The sequence below is a fragment of the Perca fluviatilis genome, chromosome 7 (assembly GCF_010015445.1).
Source record: "Perca fluviatilis chromosome 7, GENO_Pfluv_1.0, whole genome shotgun sequence".
Taxonomy (NCBI): domain Eukaryota; kingdom Metazoa; phylum Chordata; class Actinopteri; order Perciformes; family Percidae; genus Perca; species Perca fluviatilis.
The window spans coordinates 22,357,791-22,377,306 of record NC_053118.1 but is presented as its reverse complement, the minus strand read 5'-3'; the positions used below and the strand labels follow the sequence as shown (position 1 = coordinate 22,377,306).

At 41.4% G+C, this 19,516-nt stretch overlaps 2 protein-coding genes across 3 annotated transcripts in view; one reads left to right on the top strand and one right to left on the bottom strand.

The window, feature by feature from the left end:
* Window positions 1–10,974, top strand: part of itga10 (integrin, alpha 10) — a 28,356-nt gene extending 17,382 nt beyond the window's left edge. The window contains exons 8-30 of the mRNA XM_039805189.1: window positions 596–746; window positions 4,237–4,402; window positions 5,290–5,363; window positions 5,453–5,597; window positions 6,475–6,623; window positions 6,775–6,918; window positions 7,019–7,225; window positions 7,306–7,436; window positions 7,690–7,856; window positions 7,978–8,120; window positions 8,219–8,329; window positions 8,425–8,510; window positions 8,627–8,768; window positions 8,880–8,972; window positions 9,089–9,165; window positions 9,329–9,418; window positions 9,516–9,600; window positions 9,685–9,798; window positions 9,873–9,980; window positions 10,062–10,175; window positions 10,273–10,368; window positions 10,456–10,569; window positions 10,660–10,974. Coding sequence (XP_039661123.1) covers window positions 596–746; window positions 4,237–4,402; window positions 5,290–5,363; window positions 5,453–5,597; window positions 6,475–6,623; window positions 6,775–6,918; window positions 7,019–7,225; window positions 7,306–7,436; window positions 7,690–7,856; window positions 7,978–8,120; window positions 8,219–8,329; window positions 8,425–8,510; window positions 8,627–8,768; window positions 8,880–8,972; window positions 9,089–9,165; window positions 9,329–9,418; window positions 9,516–9,600; window positions 9,685–9,798; window positions 9,873–9,980; window positions 10,062–10,175; window positions 10,273–10,368; window positions 10,456–10,569; window positions 10,660–10,713 — 2,761 coding nt within the window. The 3' untranslated portion in view covers window positions 10,714–10,974. The remainder of the gene's footprint in view (window positions 1–595; window positions 747–4,236; window positions 4,403–5,289; window positions 5,364–5,452; window positions 5,598–6,474; window positions 6,624–6,774; window positions 6,919–7,018; window positions 7,226–7,305; window positions 7,437–7,689; window positions 7,857–7,977; window positions 8,121–8,218; window positions 8,330–8,424; window positions 8,511–8,626; window positions 8,769–8,879; window positions 8,973–9,088; window positions 9,166–9,328; window positions 9,419–9,515; window positions 9,601–9,684; window positions 9,799–9,872; window positions 9,981–10,061; window positions 10,176–10,272; window positions 10,369–10,455; window positions 10,570–10,659) is intronic.
* A 179-nt stretch (window positions 10,975–11,153) lies between these two features.
* Window positions 11,154–19,516, bottom strand: polr3c (polymerase (RNA) III (DNA directed) polypeptide C). 2 transcript variants are annotated; one of them, XM_039805190.1, is made up of 13 exons: window positions 19,388–19,516; window positions 17,273–17,419; window positions 15,954–16,218; window positions 14,203–14,504; window positions 13,943–14,047; window positions 13,219–13,392; window positions 13,074–13,125; window positions 12,891–12,951; window positions 12,656–12,806; window positions 11,954–12,055; window positions 11,780–11,829; window positions 11,480–11,629; window positions 11,154–11,366 (listed from the first exon to the last, which is right to left on the bottom strand). In XM_039805190.1, the coding sequence occupies exons 2-13, from the start codon at window positions 17,417–17,419 to the stop codon at window positions 11,285–11,287; spliced, it is 1,641 nt and encodes a 546-aa protein (XP_039661124.1). In that variant the 5' UTR covers window positions 19,388–19,516; the 3' UTR covers window positions 11,154–11,284. The 2 variants fall into 2 exon arrangements, with proteins under 2 accessions (XP_039661124.1, XP_039661125.1); XM_039805191.1 differs by lacking the exon at window positions 11,154–11,366 and having other exon boundaries at window positions 11,537–11,657.

The following is a 19,516-nucleotide window of genomic DNA, read 5'->3' as shown; positions in this document are numbered from 1 at the left end:
GTGTGTTGGTCTGAGGCTTACCAACCCTATTCAACACTTGAATCAGGTCCTACTGAGAACAGGTTTCCTGCAGACAAACAGGGTGTGGCTTGGGTCTGTTCGTGTGTGTTTGTCATTTAGGTTTCCTCTCTGTATCATGGCCCAACCGGATGGGAATGCACAGATGCGGTCGCTGTGTGCAATGACACATGCACACTGCACGGTGACCAAGAGTCAAGTGGCAGCTAATGTATGTGTGTCAGTATGACTAATATAGTTGTGGAAAAGTCCAGTTGTGATTTAGACCATTTATATATCTGACTTGATGGGAAGGAACTTAAATCCAATCTCTGTGTTTTACTGGCTATTTATTTTCTCAGTGAAGCACTTGAAATTGTATATTATCTTATAGGTTTATTTGAGATTTTAGGAAACCAAGTGACTGATATTTCCTTGTAGGCTCCCTCTCCCTCAGGTGCTTTCACTCCTTGCACTTTCCTTCTATTTTCATTCTGTTTCGTTCTTGTATTCTCTGTCTCGATTCAAGATCAGTCAGCTGATGTTAAAAACTAGCAACTTTTTATTTTAGGCTGTCTTATTCTTCTCTTTCTTGTAGCACGGAGGCATTCAGTGCTGAGCGTGGAGCAAGGGATGGCGCCACCAAGGTGATGATCGTAGTGACGGATGGAGAGTCACATGACGGGGAGGAGCTACAAGACGCTCTGGACGAGTGCATAGACAGAAACATCACCAGATACGCCATCGCTGTGAGTAAATCTTTTCAAGTCTCGATGCTAATTTAAAATAATCCGAATTTCAGGGTGAGTTGTAGTGTCTCAACATGTTGATTCGGTGGGGCTTTCTACAATCACAAGAGTGAAACTATTGTGAGAAACACAAACAACTAACCTACATTATCAGTGGGGTATGTAGAGCATCCCTGACATTCCTCACACATTGTGTGAAAGTGGTACAATAGCCATACACACCCTCAAGCAACCACACAATACCACCACCACTCCCCCCAAAAATAACATCTCCAAATTACCAAATGAACCCCTTGGGTCTACTAAAATAGCCAAATGGGAACAAAAACTCTTCCTTTCTAACCCCACCCGAAACCCTCAACACACAGAAACACGCTGAGTGGTGGCATGGTTTTAGTGTCAGAGGGGCAGACAGACTCTAGGGACATGACTGGTTGCAGAAGACCCCTCCCGTCCCCACAAAAGAGGCTGGGGAACCTCCAGACTCCAATGGGACCACAGAAGATGAGAACATGAGCCAACATGGAGGACTGCCACTATAGAAATATGTGTAGCCGATGAAGATCAGATATATCGTATCTAGTAATTTATGGATGGAGAAGTTCAGCTACAAGTCCCAGTTGGTCAAACTGTGTTTGGATAGTCCTGAGGTTAAACTGTTATAAAGGTTTGTTAGTTTGTTCTGTGCTAAACACTAGCGTAGCCAGAAAAGAGCTGTGCAATGTGCATCAGAAAAACTGGGTGTGCCACATTTATGGTCGGATTAATGTGCACCTCCACAAATATATAGCAATATATATAGCAATAAGCCTTCAGCTCAGCTGCCCAGTTGGTAGATGTTATTTATATGGCAACACATTTGGCCTAATCACTCCTGACCTGGCAACACACAGTTATAGGTTTTGTTTGCATTTGTGGGGAGACATATGATGAGGGGGGTTTGGGTGTCATCCCCCAGAACATTTTTAATTCCCTGAATTCTTGTGAATTTGTATGCACCTATTTCTACCTTTTCTGCATCAATTTATGTAAAGGAAAACAAAGGTGACAATTAAAACTATATAACTATAATGGAATATAATACAGTAAGGCTCTCAGGCATTTTGTATTTCTTTTCTACTATTTATTCTCCTGTAGAACTTTTCTCATTATCTCTGCTGACTGAGTCAGCGCACATGTGGGCATAATGTACTCTTCCCTCTTTCGCGTTTTTTTGTTGGAGAAGTAACCTCTTTAAATGTCCATGTGGCACTTGTTCACCTCATGGATACATTAAACCCCTGGACTTTAACAGCTGAGATGTTTTTCAGCAAGCTTTCTGCTCATGTTTAAAACATTCTGCACATTCAAAATTCAACTCATCCCATCTGTGTTCTCTGATATGTGGAAGAGTCGTGATGTTTTGAGAAAAATAAAAGGTATTATATTACAAGAATCAAGTCACAATATTTCAGGAACAAATCCATCTGCCTGACTTGTTGTCTGCTGTGCATACATTGTTGCTCTGCTGGTAGTAGCCTATCTCAATCAGAACTTCTGACAGACACAGAGCCCTGTTTGGGTCTCTGAATGAGACAAAGTTTAGGGAAGAGACTGAACGCTGCTCTACATCGGAGGTGGAAAACTACAGCAGAAATATATGGAGCACAAGCGCGACACATCTTCCGCAGCAGAGCGCGTCAATTACTAATTAGGTGTGCTAGCTGCCACTGTGGGTGGCACCGGCACACCCATAGCTACGCCATTGGTGCTAAACCTCAGTTTGGAAGATTAACTGTCAATCAAGTCATCAGTTTTGCAGGTGAATTGAACATATAAAAAATTTGACCTGTTGATAGCGCTAAATGAAAAGTTAAGAAATTGCCAAAGTGATTAAAGATGATTCATCCTGAGGGGGGTATGAATGTGCCAAATTCCATGGCAATCCATCCAGCCGTTGTTAAGTCATTTCACTAAAAAAAACACAAATACAGCTATATATAATAGAGCAATGTAATTAGAATACAAGTCACAGGATCGTCTGGGAAACATGAATGGACCAAAGTGGTAGACAGACAGACAGACAGACAATGCCATCCCTAGAATATTCAACAGCAACATCTTCCCAGAAACAGAGTGCCTGTTACTCTGGAGAACCCACAAGAGGTGTGTGGATTATCCACAATACGACAACTCTATCATACATGTGCACAACATAATGTTAGGTCAACAAAAGTTTAATTTGAGAGAAGAAAACAGACAGCCAGAGACAGAGTCAAGGTGGAGCAGCCTTCAATGCAAAAAGAAACAAACAAAACTGGATGAAGAAAACAAGAAAGAATGAGGTAGGTTTTGTGGGTATTTGTCCAAAAAGTCAAAGTGATGACAGGTAAGGGCTACTTGTACGTATGTGTGTGTGTGTGTGTGTGTGTGTGTGTGAGTGTGTGTGTGTGTGTGTGTGTGTGTGTGTGTGTGTGTGTGTGTGTGTGTGTGTGTGTGTGTGTGTGTGTGTGTGTGTGTGTGTGTGTGTGTGTGTGTTTTTACTGAAAATGGCTCACAGGGGAGGGCAGAACTTTCAAAACAAGAGCTCAGTCATTGCAGACTGTGTTTTCTACATCAGTGCAGGTCAGGGGCTATAAGCATGTTTGTGGGGGAGTTTATGCAAGGGAATGTATGTATAAACACTTGTATTCATATAGTAAAATCCCACTGTGTGTCCAAGTCCCTTAAATCTGAAAATGTGCTTTATATTTTAACAAGATATTCTCTTTTCTGTATTTATTCTTCTCTTTCTCTGTTCGTGACTATGTAAAAGCCAATAGCAGTTGGCAGCCTGAGTGGAATTTATAAGATCTCAATGTACATATTTATATGTAGGCTCTTTACACACTACGCCCCTCTCCATCCCTTACGCTTTGAAAACAGAGGATTTCCTTAGTTTGCTTGGCAGCTGGAGTCACAGGGGGAGATTCTTGGGTTTGGTTTCTCTTCTGGAATTTTCTCATTTGTACTTCAGGCGTTAAGCCATGGGCCACTGCTGCTACAGTATATCTTCTGCTTCAGTCATTTCTTAACCTCGTAGCTAGGCCTGCGCTCCTCATTTACAACTCTCTGGTGGATACCGTTTCCTCCATTCTTATGTTTTCGACTCAATTTGTTGCCTTTTGGTATTGCTTAATTACTATCAAATTACACAGGCAGTAAAACAGCTATGAAGTGTGTTTATTTTAGGTGTGGTATTAGCCCTCTCTTCCAATCCCATTTAGACTTCTATATCTCTCATTGTCTCCTCACTGTCCCTCAGAAACATGGAGAAGTGATTGCTCGGATACATGTCAAAGTGTCTGTGCATGTGCTCTGTTTCCGTCGCTTTTACCCCCTTAACGTGCTTCTAGCTTAATCAGTCAATGTTTTATAGAGCTTTTGTTATCTGCTTATTGATTTACTGTATTTTCTCTTTTAATTTTTTTTATTTCCCTCCCTTCTTTTTTCCTCTCACGCTGGCCTCCAGGTTCTGGGTCATTACATCCGGCGGCAGCAGGACCCAGAGACGTTCATTAAAGAGATCAAGTCTATCGCCAGTGACCCCGAAGAGAAGTACTTTTTCAATGTGACAGATGAAGCTGCGCTCAATGACATTGTTGATGCCCTGGGAGATCGCATCTTCACTCTGGAAGGTTTGTGATACAGAAAAAGGAGGCTCTGGCTGAATGATAGATGCACTGTTTAAAAAATAATAATAAAAGAAAGCAGTAATGTTGCAGTTCTTTAAGTCACTCATGATTAGCTGCAAAGATATCTGGGGTTGCAGACCAAATGAGTTTTATACATAGTTGTGTCAGATGATGACATGTACTGAACTAGCGGTTTGTAAGTACTTCGCAAGACAGCGATTAATAAATCACCTACTTTTACATATAGTTCTTGTATATATTAATACAGTATTTTGTCTGCTGTCACTATCATTTGATGCCGTTTTTTTAAACTTTAAGATGTACAACACCCATATGATATTGAAGATTTGTAATAAACTCCCTGATTTACAGTAACACTGTCAGATTAATCAACATATCTTGCCTTAACAAATTAGATTGATTAGCCAACCATATAAGGGACACAAATGTGAGAATACAAAAACTGAAAGTAGAGTCTGAGAAAGAAGAGGAAGGATGAAATACAAAAATATGAGACAGAAGTAGAGAAAGAAATTTAAGAGGATTAGGCCTATGGGACAAAATAATCAGTAGTCATGCAGAGAAAGCAAGAAAATTAAAAGACGTAGAGGGAGTGTACAGCTATCACAATAGTTGCGGCGGGAACATGAAAGGAAGGCTGATGAAAAGTGATGCCACCCTTAAATGTTTAGGGAAATCAGAGAGGAAGGGACAGGAGGAGAGGAAAAGGTGAGGCATTTCTGCCCCGGTGAGTGAGGGTGATAATGATGCCATCTAGATCAGATCAGGGAGAGGAAGGAAGGAAGGAAGGTGTGTGATGGTTAGGGGTAAGCAAAAAACGTGAAATGGAGAATACTTACTAATGACTTACTGTCCCTGTCCACTTGCAGGCACTCTGGGCAACAACGAGAGCTCATTCCACATGGAGATGTCTCAGATCGGCTTCTCCACACACACACTGGATGTAAGTCCGGTAGCTGTTCATATCTACTTTATGTGTGAAGTGCATGTGTTTACCTTTGTGTGTCATCCATGGCCTTCTCCATTCCTCAGGACGGCATACTGTTTGGGATGGTGGGCGCCTACGACTGGGATGGTGGAGTGTTGAAAGAAGGGACCAACGGACGCATCATGCCGCCCAGAGAGGCTTTTGAAAGCGAGTTTCCACTGGAGCTCAAAAATCATGCTGCTTATTTAGGTACCCACATAAAACACCACTGAACACAAAGGATCATACTTGCTGCTTGGACTGATTCTTCCAGGGCGGTGCATTCATGTGTTGGTGGAAAGCCCAGATATTAGAAACTTCAAGAGCTGGCAGCAGGGCTGAATTAACCCGCAAATGGGTGCCAAATCATCAACCACCTACAAGTTAGTTTGGTCATTATTTAATTAGGACTACAACGATTATATATATATACGCAATCAATTCATCTGCAGATTATTTTCTTAATAAATCAATTAATTGTTTTATCTATAAAATATCAGAACATGAGACGTGAGAATAGTCTGTTACAATTTCCTCAATCTCAAGGTAACTTGGCTTACAAACAGTCCAAAACCTAAATATATTCAATTTAATATATTGCCAAACAGTGAATCTGGTGCCTTTTGGGGTCCTGAGTGGCAGTTACCCATTTTGCACTGTTGATAATCCAGTCTTGGCTGGCTACTAAACAATAGAAACATCTTTCAATGTAATAAGCTTCAAAATTCATGTCATCCTTTTCAAAACATCCTTGTTTGTTTATTGTTTATCTTAACATAACTTTTGAATGAACTTCTGTTCTGGAGCCAACTCTCAAATCACAAGTTAGTGTGCTTTCCACCAGCACTCAAAAACCTACTGCCCTCGGAGTAGTCTAAAGTCAGACCACACTTTCAACTGCATGAATGTGTAACATGATGCAAAACATTGACAACAAATGTAAAACGCCAACAAGATGTGACATATTATGCAAGTTCATGGATAACACATTCAACAACACCAGTATGACTATTTAACTCTTACACTGCAACCTAATATATGGATATTAGGTTGCAGTTAGATTATGTGTATTTAAATGTGTTTCCAGGTTACACAGTATCATCTGTGATAGTTGGTGACTGGAAGAGGCTGTATGTAGCTGGAGCTCCTCGATTCAAGCACAAAGGCAAAGTCATCCTGTTTGAACTCAGTAACGAGGGCGATGTCAACATTGTACAGGCCCTCAATGGAGAACAGGTAAAGTTCTCTCCTCATGAGTCTCTCATCTCTCTTCACTCACTTTTATTTGTTTATTCATTGTAGCAGAAAACAGCAGAAATGTCATTTGTCAGAGATTACAGCAAGGACTCCACCTAGTGGCAGTAAACTGAATTGTCCCTCTCTGTAGATTGGATCTTACTATGGCAGTGAGGTGTGTGGGATGGATATTGACCAGGATGGCATCACTGATGTCCTTCTGGTTGCAGCTCCAATGTACCTCGGTTCAGGAAACAAGGAGACCGGTAGAGTCTACATCTACACCCTAAGTGGGGTAAGACGGCAGTGGCCCTGATTATTCTTCTCCTCATTATTATGCAATCTGTGTATTACCTCCAACCCTTCCATCTTGTATCCCTCCTCTTCTCTCACAGGAGGAGGTGTTTGTATCTAATGGTACTCTGAAGTCAGAGGATAAGTCCCAGGATGCCAGGTTTGGTTACGCACTGGCAGCCACTCCAGACCTTAACCATGACGGCTTCACTGACCTGCTGGTGGGAGCCCCGCTGGAGGATGAGCACAAGGGGGCCATCTATGTCTACCACGGAGACGGTATTTACGTCATCCACAATTACAAGCAGGTACTTGTCATTTGCCTACAATTACATTGTCACTGGTGTGTTTCAGGATTCACTCAAACAGATTTTTCCTATGTTCTTAGCGTATTTCAGGGTCATCGATTTCCCCCTCCCTGCAGTATTTTGGCCGTAGTGTGAGTGCTCGGTTGGACTTGGATGGAGATGAGCTCATAGACTTGGCAGTGGGAGCACAGGGCAGCGCAGTACTGCTCAGGTGGGTAGAGGCAGAGATGGGGAGGGAGGAAAGGCCATTGCCAGAACAGATTTAACCCTTAAAAAAACGTTCCAACGTTTTTGACGCCTTTTTTCACAGTTTGTTTTTGCTTTTTCCAACGTTTTAAATTGTAAAATTTTTCTTCTACAAATTTTCTGCGCTTATTTCTACATTCTAGATAATGAAGGTACACAACAGATTAAACATTGGGATGTAATCCTGTTTTATGATCCACTGTCTCTCCTGTGCCCAGCTCTCGAAGCATCGTCCAGATCAATGTGAGTCTGTCCTTCCAGCCGCACTCCATCAATGTCATTCAGAAGACCTGCCAGAGGGGTGGCAGAGAATCAGCCTGTCTCAATGCCACTGCCTGCTTCACAACCGTGTCCCGCTCCCCTGGACCACACAGCAACATCTTCGGTATAACTCTTTATTTCTTACCCAATCTAATCCTTTTTACAACTGTCTGTGAGTGTTGTGAATTGGCCAGACAGACATAATAAATAGAATGGGGGATTATTCAACACTGCTCTCTCCTCAGATCTGTGGGTGTCGGCCATGTTGGATGACAGGAAGCTGTCTGCACGGGCGCTGTTTGACGACAGCTCCCACCGACAGACCCAGCTGGCAGTCCAAGTTCACACAGGACAAACTCTCTGCTACAAACTGCCCTTCCACGTCTATGTGAGCGTTGCTACACACATCAACTACAAGTTTGACATTCATCATTCATACACATGCAGCAAGACAAACTAAGTGACTTTATTTTATCTTTGTTGTAGGACACAGCAGATTACATCCGTCCAATTAGCTTCTCGCTGCGGTTTAAGATCAACAATACAGAGAGTGGTCCAGTGTTGGATGAAGGCTGGCCAACAACGGTCAAGAAATCCGTGAGTGGTTATCATTTCTAGCTTTTTTACCGCACCACATTTCCGCCCTCTGTTCTCCATCAAACATGCTGTCCTCTCCACTTGTACCTCTACAGATCCAGTTCTTTAAAGACTGTGGTGAGGACGATGTGTGTACAACAGACCTGGTGCTGCAGGCTCATATGGACATCCCTGGGACGAGGTACAGATTTGAGATAAAACTCTCATTCTCTTTTTCCTTTCCGCAGCAGTTTGACAAGATCATGCATGTACTCAGTTGTTAGGTTTCAGTGAGTTTTCATTGTGTTTCCTCCACAGACAGAAGCCTTATGTGATTCGCAGCCCTCGTAGGCGTCTGGCGGTGGAGGTGCAGCTTCAGAACAGACTAGAAAACGCCTACAACACCAGCCTGACACTGCATTATTCACGCAACCTGCACTTCTCCAGCCTCAGCATTAGGGTAAACTACACACATATAGTACACATGCAGCACCATATGTAACTCACCCTACATATTTACACAGATCTACACCAACAAACTAACACACAGTTTCTGTTTCTTTCGCTGTAGGAGGATGTCCACTTTAAGATTGAGTGTACAGCACTCAGTGCCAACAGCCACTCGTGTAACGTCAGCTATCCAGTATTTCGCTCCCAGTCAAAGGTATGTTCATGCCAAGGAAATAGCTGCATCACTCTCTCCACTCAGCCCACTCGTACTTCACTTCCTCCAGGTGAAATGTGTCACTTCAGCAGGTTGTTCTCTGGTTTTGTTTGCAGGTTAACTTCATGTTGGAGTTTGAGTTCAGCTGCACATCTCTGCACAGTCGAGTGCAGATGAAGCTTCATGCTGCCAGGTAGTTCACTACAAGGAACAAGTTCTGCATAATCCACGCAAACACTTCACAAATACTAAAAACCTCAATAAACATGAGGTTTTTTTAATATTGTTTCCACAACAGGAGATTAAAAGTCTAATGCGAAAAAGAACCTAAGTTTACCCTCTGGTTATTTTTACAGTGACAGTGTGGAGAGAGTGGATACTTTGGAGGACAACAGTGTTCAGCTGCAGAGTTTTGTTCAGTATGAACCCGACTTGTTTGTTAGCAGGTATGTGTGTGCAGCATACTGTATGTATTATTCAACAATCAAATATTTTAGCTACTTTAAATATTTTTGTATTAATGTTTTTTGTTGTTGTGTGCAGTGACTCTAATTTGAACCGATACGAGGTCCACCCCACTCGGACAGTGTCGGAGTCAATTGGACCAGAGTTCTACACACACCTCAGGGTAACGCTCACGTGCGCATTTTAGAAACTTTAATGCAACACAAAGTTATTGTAAACTTAGAGCACTTTTTGTTTGCGTTTGTAGCTGCAGAACCTCGGCTGTTATTCCGTGAGTAATCTGGAGCTGAGGCTGCATCTGCCCTCTGTGGCTGCAGGAGATAGAGTCTTCATGACCGTCACCGATGTCTTCTCATACAACGTGAGTTGTGCTGCTGTGTGATTGTTTGTATCGCTCTATTAGATCTTATCTGACATATTTAAATTGCCCCATAGGCCACAGGGGTGAACTGCAGCATGCTGAGTGATCTGGCCCAGCTGAAGGCCAGACAGAGAGATGTACGCTCCCTTCATCCCGAAGACATGATGCAGAATGACATTCTGGTGAGGCCCCTGATGGCACAGCAGCTACTGAATACTATGCAGCATCAATATATATTTTAACATGTTTATATCTGTGTTTAGAACTGCAGCAGATCATGGTGCACTGAGATTGTGTGTGATGTCCAGCAGCTTCTAAGAGGGCAGGCCGCCGTCATTCGCATCAGCCGCAGAGTTCATGATGATTTTTTCAGAAAAGTAAGTTACACAACAAAACGCAGATGCTCATTGCATCTTACATTTTTCTGTCCTATGACACAAACATTGGTGGTCACCTCTGGGTCTCTTTTTCTAGGCCAAATATAAGTCAGTTAGGATAATAGGTGCCTATCGCGTCGTAGCTAAGGAGACTAACCTCATCACTCTGGGCACAGGAACAGTCTGGAGGGAGGTAAGAAGACTGTAGCTGGATTTTTAGAAACAGTATGGGAATGCCATTTACTTTCTCTAATTTCTTCTTTCATCTATTTGTCTGTAGACTGTACTGGAGGTGCTAAAGGGCAGAGCTATTCCCATCTCTTTGTGGATTCTGATTGGCAGCATCATTGGAGGTTTACTGCTACTGGCCCTCATCATTTTTATACTATGGAAGGTATTTTCATGTTACATTTACCTTGAACTTTCGTCAGGAAAATGAATGTGTTGTGGACAGAATATCAATCTCTATCTCATTTCTCGTCAGCTGGGATTCTTCACACGCAAACAAAGAGGAGAGGATGAGAACCATGAGGACTGAGCCCAACTTTTGCTGCCATGACAACAGTCATTTGCCATGACGACTACCACAGGGGCTGAGTCCCGACTTACTAGGCACAGAGACAGTTTGGGCTCGATACACAGACGCAACAGGGGCCTCCAGGACCAAAGAGAGCATCGCGAGGGTCCAACAGAAATGCACTACCCACTATTTCCAGGGTCGGGAGCACTTATGTAAATAATTTTTTTCTAATGTTAAGGACAAAACAAAAGTGTATTAAACCACAATTCTTCTATTTAATATACAGACATCTTCATGGTTTTACATTTCAAACGATCACTCTGTCCTATGTTTGTCATACAGTTTTTGTGTTTGTTCTTCGATTAAATTAAAACGAAGTTTAATTTAGTTTAACGAAAAAGAAGTATTCTTGTGCTCAGTTTATTAATTTGCTGATGCGTGAAATAAAACAAGCAAAATAGTCTATTCAGATTTTACTCCACTCCAAAATGAAACAATTCAGTCATATAAACTATAAAACAGCCACACTTGACAGCATTCATACACATAAAGTAATGGAAATAGAGTTGTAATGCTTGTACATATGCTCTTAACTTGTGGATGCGGTGGAGTTGATGTAGGACTCTAAAAGAAAGATGGTTTCATCTACCTGGTTCTCTGCTGAATCTAACCTGGAGGGAAAAAGAACAATAGTGTGAATAGCAACACCAACAGACCAAAGAGGGGATTCAATAATGTCACCTGTAGTAAAGGGAATTGCAGTTTTGTCTTGCACACTTCTTACTTGTTGATATGAAGCCGTAAGGCATCCAGCTGTTGCTTTTCAGGAGCAGTTATCATCTCCTCGACCTCTGTCAGCTGCTCAGGCTCGGCGCCACTGGCCTGCAGAGATGCCAGAATGGCCTCGATTCGCTGGGATTTCTCCAGCAGACGTCTGTCAGTTAAGCAGAAAACCAATCAAACTTTGATCGGTGACACGGTGTGTGAGCCAGACAACTCTTAAAGTTGATCATGTGAAATTATCTGGCTTGCAAGGGTAGTAGGGCGCAGAAAACAAAGGGACATACAGTTATAATAAACTCACTTGCTCTCTTTGGACTCAAACAGGCGCCGCTCTACGAGGTTGGCTACTGTCTGCAGAGAAAAATGTGCAGAGACAAAACATTACCAAAGGCAAAACCAACATACAAGAAAGAATACCATTAGTAGTCCTCTTCAATCTACAGCTCTTAAGGTTACGGTACATTCAATGTTTTACCTTGTAGCAGTTCTGAAGCAGCATTCTTGCAGTTGGGAGTTGGTTGACCGTGTAAAGATAGAAAGTACGAGAAGGAGCATAGTCGGGAGTCTTTGGGATTTCCTGAAGAATAAAAAAAAAATATCACGGCTGTTCAGAGAGAATGAGTAGGCAGATTCAAGAATAAGAACTAGGGCTGCTCCCTCCAATTTGATGACGTCATCTAATGTGCCCATTCAAATTGTCAATATGTCAGTGAAACTGCCAAATTGTCACTTTTGTTAAATTATTCATTGTCCACAGAGACACACGGAATAAAAGATTAGGCTGCAGTGCTTTACAAGTCTAGTTTTAAAAATATCTCATTCACTTAGTGCATCTTCAAAAAGTGTGCCAAATAATTTTCAAAGTACATTTTTGGATCAGGTTTTTTTTTTTATTACTCCTACGTTCCAGGCAGTCACTCATGTTAATACACTAAAACAAAAAGGCTTGAAAAGGACTTGCTTTGCATATTTAAATTGATCACAGTGTTCAGTATGTCCTCTTATTTTTGTCAAAAGGTACAAATCATTTGTGGCAACAGCTAAGATGAAGGACTGTTTTGGAAGCTCTTCCGTGTTGGGTTTAAGTGTTCAAAAGCGTTCAACAATCGATAATGCTAAGAACACATAAAAGCAAAGAGGGGAATCGTGAAATCATCTTCACATGCCAAACATGTACCTGTAGCTGGACCAGGTTCTGTGAAAGCAGCGTGTAGAGCATGTCTTTAGCCTCTTTGGCTGGAATCATTGCAAAATCCTCCACCTGCTTCTGCTCCAGGTGACGTTTCCTTAGCAACAGACGGAAGATGCGCGCTGATCGGGAGCCAAATCTGATGACAGATTAAAAGTGATTTAATAATGATTTGCTGATGATAGGACAATTACATGTATACACAATTAAAAAACACACTTACCTCTCTTGTACTACAGACTCAAGTGTGGCCCTAGCCAGATTGGCCAGTGCTCTGTGCATATCTGAGAGGTGAGTTATGAAAAAGCATCCGTGCCTTGCATTTAATGAATTAATGTGTGTGTTGGCTCTTGACAATATGCTTAGGACCCTCTAAATAAAAAAATAAAAATGTAAAAAAGGATACTGACAACGTACATCCCTCCTCCACTTTCACCAGCCTTCCCCACAAACTCCATCTAGAAAATTAAAGGACAAGTAGATCCAAAACATCTTACAGATAAATAAATTAAAGATTGGAAAATATGACAGGTGCCTTGCAGAGTTCATACCGGGTCATCAATGAGTAGCGTGAGGTACTGGTCTAAGATGGGTCTGGGGATGTTGTAGCTAGTCGGGAGGGACCTGAAGATCTCGTTGGCTGAGAGGGGCTTTGTGCAAGTGGCTGTGGGCGAGGTTGTCACCTCACTCATCCTCAGCATAGTCCTCACTATCTCACTGCTAGTCTGGGTTATTAAAATGGAATGATTTAGAAAGACGTTATATCGTTACAATTACAAACATCCATAATAGTATTTTTTCCTACTATAGAAAACAGGCAAGATATGAAAATGTTACAGCAGTGACATGTCTAAAAAGGTACAGTAACTAGCACCACCGACCAACACCTCTGAAGCTCACTTTAACAAGGTTTATATCTTGTTTGAATAATCTGTACAAAAACTGAAGTTTAAAATAACAATTTGTGCATTTTTTGACTGGGCATAGTGACTTTTTGGAGTCTTGTCATCACCGTGAGGTTGCCAGGAAAACGGGACGAAATATAACACGTTAATAGTGCAATGTAAACGTGCTGGTAGGTGGTTTTTGTTATTTTTGCACAGACCCAGGCTAGCGGTTTCCCCCATTTCCAAGCCTTTATGCTAAGCTAGGCTAACTGGCTGCAGCTTCATACAACATGAGAGTGGTATCAATCTTCTCGATTCACTTTCTGAAAGAAAGCGATCAAGCACATTTATCCCAAAACGAGTGTTCCTGAAATAATATGAACTTGACCTGGTCCAGTTTGTTGGCTACAGCACTGATGATGGCCTGGTCTCTGAAGTGGAGATGGAACCTCTCAAAATTCACCTGCCAGCAAATCCCCTCATCACCATGGGTCTGAGCATGAGAGAGACAAACACAGAGACAGAGAGATGGAAGGTCACACAAAAGATAAGCAATAGTTATATGTAAGGGACAGGGCTATGAAGAGGTAATTGGAACTTTAAAAGTGCAGCAAATAAAAGTGTAACTAACATGTTCCAAACACCCACCTGTGAATCCATTTTAGCCTTCTTTGCGTTCCTTTGGTCTTCCCCATCCTCACTGGCGAGTTGCCGTTTGCCTCGCCCTACGAGTGTCACGTGAGGCACCTTGTAACAGTCGGGGAAGCTCTCTGGCGTGGGTGGAGCAGTGCTAACGGGGGTGGCAGGAGTACCAGGGGGGGCGGGGGCAGCTGGAGTGGCACTGTCTTTTGGTTCTGGTCCTGCCAGAGGAGGGCAGCGCTGAAGAAAATGGGTCTCCACCAGTCTGAAGAAGGTGGATGACACTTCACTGTAATCCATGCTACGACCCTCTATAACAGACAAAGAAAATAGCTGTGTGAAAATGTGACTTTTTTTTTGTAGATTCTCCACAAATCCCATGTAAACCCACAAAGTCGTATTTAATCTTTAGATAGATAATAAGATTTTATAAGAGGTTTATATTTTGGTTAGTGCTGTCAAACGATTAAAATATTTAATCGCGATTAATCGTATTAATGTCATAGTTAACTCACGATTAATCGCAAATAATCGCACATTTTTATCTATTTTAAATATCCCTTGACTTCTTTTTGTCCCATTATATTTTCTCATTTTAATGCTCTTATCAACATGGAAAAGTGGATTGGCTTGCTTTGTGCAAATTATTTTTTTATTGAAATGGAAATGGCATGGAAATTGATTTATTTGAAACAGGGACAATGCACAAATAAACATTAAACTTGTTAAACAAGAGAATATGTCTTGGGCCAGGTTATAGCAACAATTGCTAATTTCCACCTGTAGTCCCTGTGCAGGTAAACAACAAGGTAAAACCAGGTAAAACAACATTGGCATATATATATACGTAGTGTTCAATTTTACACTAACATTCACACTTGGAGCTAATAATCTGTCACACAATGTAACACTGCTACCTCCATTTTCCATTGCAGATAGTACTGCCTCATGCCTGAGGCGAGCGTGGCTGGTCGTCATAGCGACTGCCGTGGGTGTAGTTTGGTAGCGTTGCATTTCCCCATATATATATATATATTTCCCCCCCGACTCATTTCCTGGTTGTCCTTCTCCATAAACTCAAGGAGAGGGGTAACTTTTCCTGCTCCAGGTTTCCCACCGTGGTCAGAAAGAACAGGGGAGACTCTTTGGTTCTCTCACTATGACTCTAGAGTCACTACGCGCTCCGAAGATAATCGCCGTGACGAGCCTACTAGCTTCGCGGCTCACAAGCCCAAACAAGTGTGTGCGGCCGCGGCATGTGTCTGTTTTGTTTCCGGTCTGCGAAATACCCGCCCTTCAATCACTACTATTGGCCAGGCGTCAAAGGTAATGTAACCCCATTTGTTCAGGTCCTATCCCCTGACCAATCGGCTATCCTAACCTTAACCACTCGAGGTGAAATGCCTAACCGCAACCAATCAAGCTGCTTCGTAGGGTGGGTCTTGGCGTGGCCATAGTGGGATTTGTAATTTTTCTTCCGGTCTAGCTAGATCCGAAAGAACGTTAATCTCGCGATAAAAAAATTGAATCCGTTAAAATGAGTTTGCGTTAACGCCGTTAATAACGCGTTAAACTGACAGCCCTAATTTTGGTGCATGTTTGCTTAATTGACATCCTGCCTGGTTTCCTCTAAAGCTCTCCTCCCATTTGACCAAATATAGAGTGGTGAACCCAAATCCAGGCTTCGAAACATGCTTTCATAAAACTGAGGGAGAAGCTTTTCTACAGTCTCGGATTGATGCAGATGCTGAGATACTGACCCTCCATGTTCTGTGTGAGGCGGTCGGCGACTGTCTTAACCGTGCCACTCATGGTCATGTGACCTCTCTGTAGTAACTCCTCTATGATTAGCTCTCCGGTGTCACCGTACAGGGTTTTGGAGGTGTAGATGTAGCGCGGGTAGCGCAAAATTCTCAGAATCCGATCACAACAGGTCTGATACTCTGCGGGGCTCCCAGCTCCTTTACGGCCTGAGCGGAACACACAAGCCCCGTGCTGCACGAGCACACACAGAGACTTCTTTACCTACAATGAGACAGAAAAACAAAGAGAAGAGGGGTTTAACATTCACACAAACAAGTTTACCAATTAACATGTATTTGTATATTGTATGTAAAGTATTAGCATATATTGTGCTACTCTTATTGCTCCAATAAGCCCAGTAAACAGCCATTTTAAATGTTAATCTCAAAATCTAAAAGCTGATTGTTATGTTTTTATTCTCCATAGCATTGTTTCACTTATGACATGGTGTTAATGTAATCAGGTTTCTGGAGGACAAATCTACCCGTCATGTAAATGAATACTGGGTTTTGCATTTAAACAAATAATGCAAAAACTACTCCAGTACTACTGTAAGTGTGGAATAATCACCATATGTAAACGCACTACAAAAACAAAGAGTGCTGCAGGAATGAGTCCTAAAACCCAGAAATGAGTTCGCATTTTTGCACTTCCGGTTCCCTCGTCTCGAAGTCAAAAGGTTTTTTGAATGGGTTTTTAGTTAGATGCCTGAAATAAGGTATCTGGTTAACACATGCTTAAGAGATTTTCACGTTTTGTTTTACGACAAATTGGTAAACACCTCACCCTTAAATTTTGAATCTTTAACATGTTTTAAAAAAGGCGGCATCATCCCACCGAACACACAAAATCAGTTGGAAGCTAGCAGCTAGTTACGTTGTAGTCATGCGGTCGTGATGTAGTTCATTTATAGCCTAACATTTACTTCTGGCAAATGCATTTACGCTTAAAAAAGTGGTGCTCATTTGTGAAGATTATCTTGCTGAAGAAAATGTGTAAGTATCACACAATAATTTGATTTGCCACAGATCTTATTTTCTGCAATAATCCAAAATCAAATGAAAAGAATCCTATTGCCTCTTTGTCGAGGGGAACCAGGACGATGCTAACCTACAAAAATATGTCATCCCTGCAGCACACAGTAAGGCTGGACTGCTAAACTATTTGGAAATGCTGAGAAGCAGTGTGTATATAACACTAAATACATCATGTATAATAATATTTCCATGAAGTAGAGACAGTAACAGCTTAGAAACAGTAAGTGGAGGAGTGGTACCAGGTCCAGTGAGATGCCAGTCTCATGAATGATGGTTCTTAAGTTCTGTGCTCCACCTTTGAGCAGGTGTGTTCCCACTTTCTCCACCACTTCTCCAAAGTGCTCCCGCAGCAGGAGACCACACAGACGCACCTCCTGGGCAGTCATCTGCGCAGAAAAACCCAAAGGAACACACAAATGAAGAAAGGTCTTACATCTCGGCTCACTACAAACTTTACAACAACCTATATTAAGCACCTGTATCAACCCAACAATCAATAGAACACTGTGTGCGTTTAGTGACAATTAAGTATGATAAGCTTAGCTTGACTGGTTGCCCTTTCCAGAACACCAGATTCTAATAAAGCACTAATTAAAAGCATAATTAGGACCTAACAGCTTGCCAACTAAATGGTCACTGAATACAAGGAGGACACAAAGACACTCCTCATTGAAGGCAAAGATTAGCAAAAAAGGCATAATAGAATAATTATTTTACAGGGAAATAAGTGCCTTTTACACAATCTCTAATATGTGTTATGTTGGAGCAATTGCTGTTGCTATGTGGAAAACACTGGTTGCTATGTGTTCCCTATATGAAACATATAACAGAAATCAGACATTTGCATCTCATTACTGGATATTGCAAACAAATAGTAAAAAACAGTCAAACCATGCTTTTCTGATATATTATCCATTGCATTGAAACTTCATTAGAAATCTGGTTTTAAACCTGCAAACTTCTACATGTAATTGTTTAACATACTGTAATTGTACTTTCTTTCGCATCCTTATTATCCTAATTTATTTACCAAGCTTTTTTTCTAATTCAGAAAGTTTTAGCGTCTTTCTATTTTTCTTATGATGATGTCGCTCCTTTTCTGTGATGTTTTGTTTTGGTCTTTGAAATTTGTCTCGATGTCATTGTAAACGAGGGCCGCCCCTCAATGATCTCGAGTATAAATAAAGATGAAATGAATTAATTTCTTTTTATAGTTTTGATGGATATCTTTTGGAACAATAGGCTTTTGTCACAGCAGCACTGTTAGTACAGTTAACTATAATATCAACGATGGCTCTGTTTCATTCAAGTGTCCCAGTAAGCCACAACTGTGAGTGTGACACTGAGGCAACACAAACAATATCAGGACCCTATAGTGAACATATTTATGGTCTCCCAAAGTCCAAGATGACATCTTCAAATGTCTTGTGTTGTCTGACCAACAGTCCAAACCCCAAATATATTCAGTTTATATTTAAACAACACAGAAAGGCAGCAAATCCTCACATTTGAGAAGCTTAAACCAATTAATGTATTGGCACATTTGCTTGAAAAGCTACACTGAATCAATTATCATAATAGTTGCAGGTTAATTTTCTGTCAGTCGACTTTTTTGATTAACAGACTAATCGTTTTCAGCACTAGTAAGAAAACACATTTTTGGAGCTTACTAACTGTAAGAAAGAATTCAAAATATGTTTGCCTCTAACTGCTTTTATTTGCACCATTCCCTTGTTAATTTGTCTCTCAAAACTCCCCCAACTTTATGGAATTGCAATACTGAAACATTGGAGTATCAACCATGGTTAAGAGGCTTGTTTGGGCTAAGAAACTGAACTGCCTAGTTAGAGATGTAGGGCATTGCCAATCTAAGAAAAAAGTTATAAACATTCCTGAGTTCAATTTTTACAAATCCTTACTTATAATTCTTAATTTAGTGTATTTATAAGTACACTGCTACAATTCTGAAATATACTGGACAGAAACGTATGCTTGGCAGTGTAGAAATATAAATGTCAGTTTACCATACATAAGGACAACATAAGCAAAAGGCTAGGCCACTGTATAAGATCACACACACACACACACACACACACACACACACACACACACACACACACACACACACACACACACACACACACACACACACACACACACACACACACACACGCAAATAATCAGCAGCTCAGCAATAAATAGCTTGACTAACGTTGGTTTAAAAGTAGTAAGCTTATTTTAACAGTCGCATAGCTACACGTGAATTGCGCAGACAGGTCACACACTTTGCATACTGGCTACACTTCAACAATATGTCATCCGAAAAGTCTCCTACTTCATTATTTTTCACAAACCTTTCCGACAGACGAGTTTGTAGACAGAGGCAATCCTTGCTTTTAAGCATCCCTCAGATTGTCAACTAAACACATGCGGCTTCTCGTTAACAACACATGAACACACTTCCGCTCTTCGATTAGATTTGC

What these genes read in the sequence shown, in the direction of transcription:
- polr3c (XM_039805190.1), bottom strand. Translation starts at nt 17,419, where the DNA reads ATGACTGCCCAGGAGGTGCGTCTGTGTGGTCTCCTGCTGCGGGAGCAC. An exon ending in CTGGCATCTCACTGGACCTG is followed by an intron (nt 16,219 to 17,272) that starts GTACCACTCCTC and finishes GTCTCATTGTAG; the next exon opens with GTAAAGAAGTCTCTGTGTGT. An exon ending in CCTCACACAGAACATGGAGG is followed by an intron (nt 14,505 to 15,953) that starts GTCAGTATCTCA and finishes TGTCTGTTATAG; the next exon opens with AGGGTCGTAGCATGGATTAC.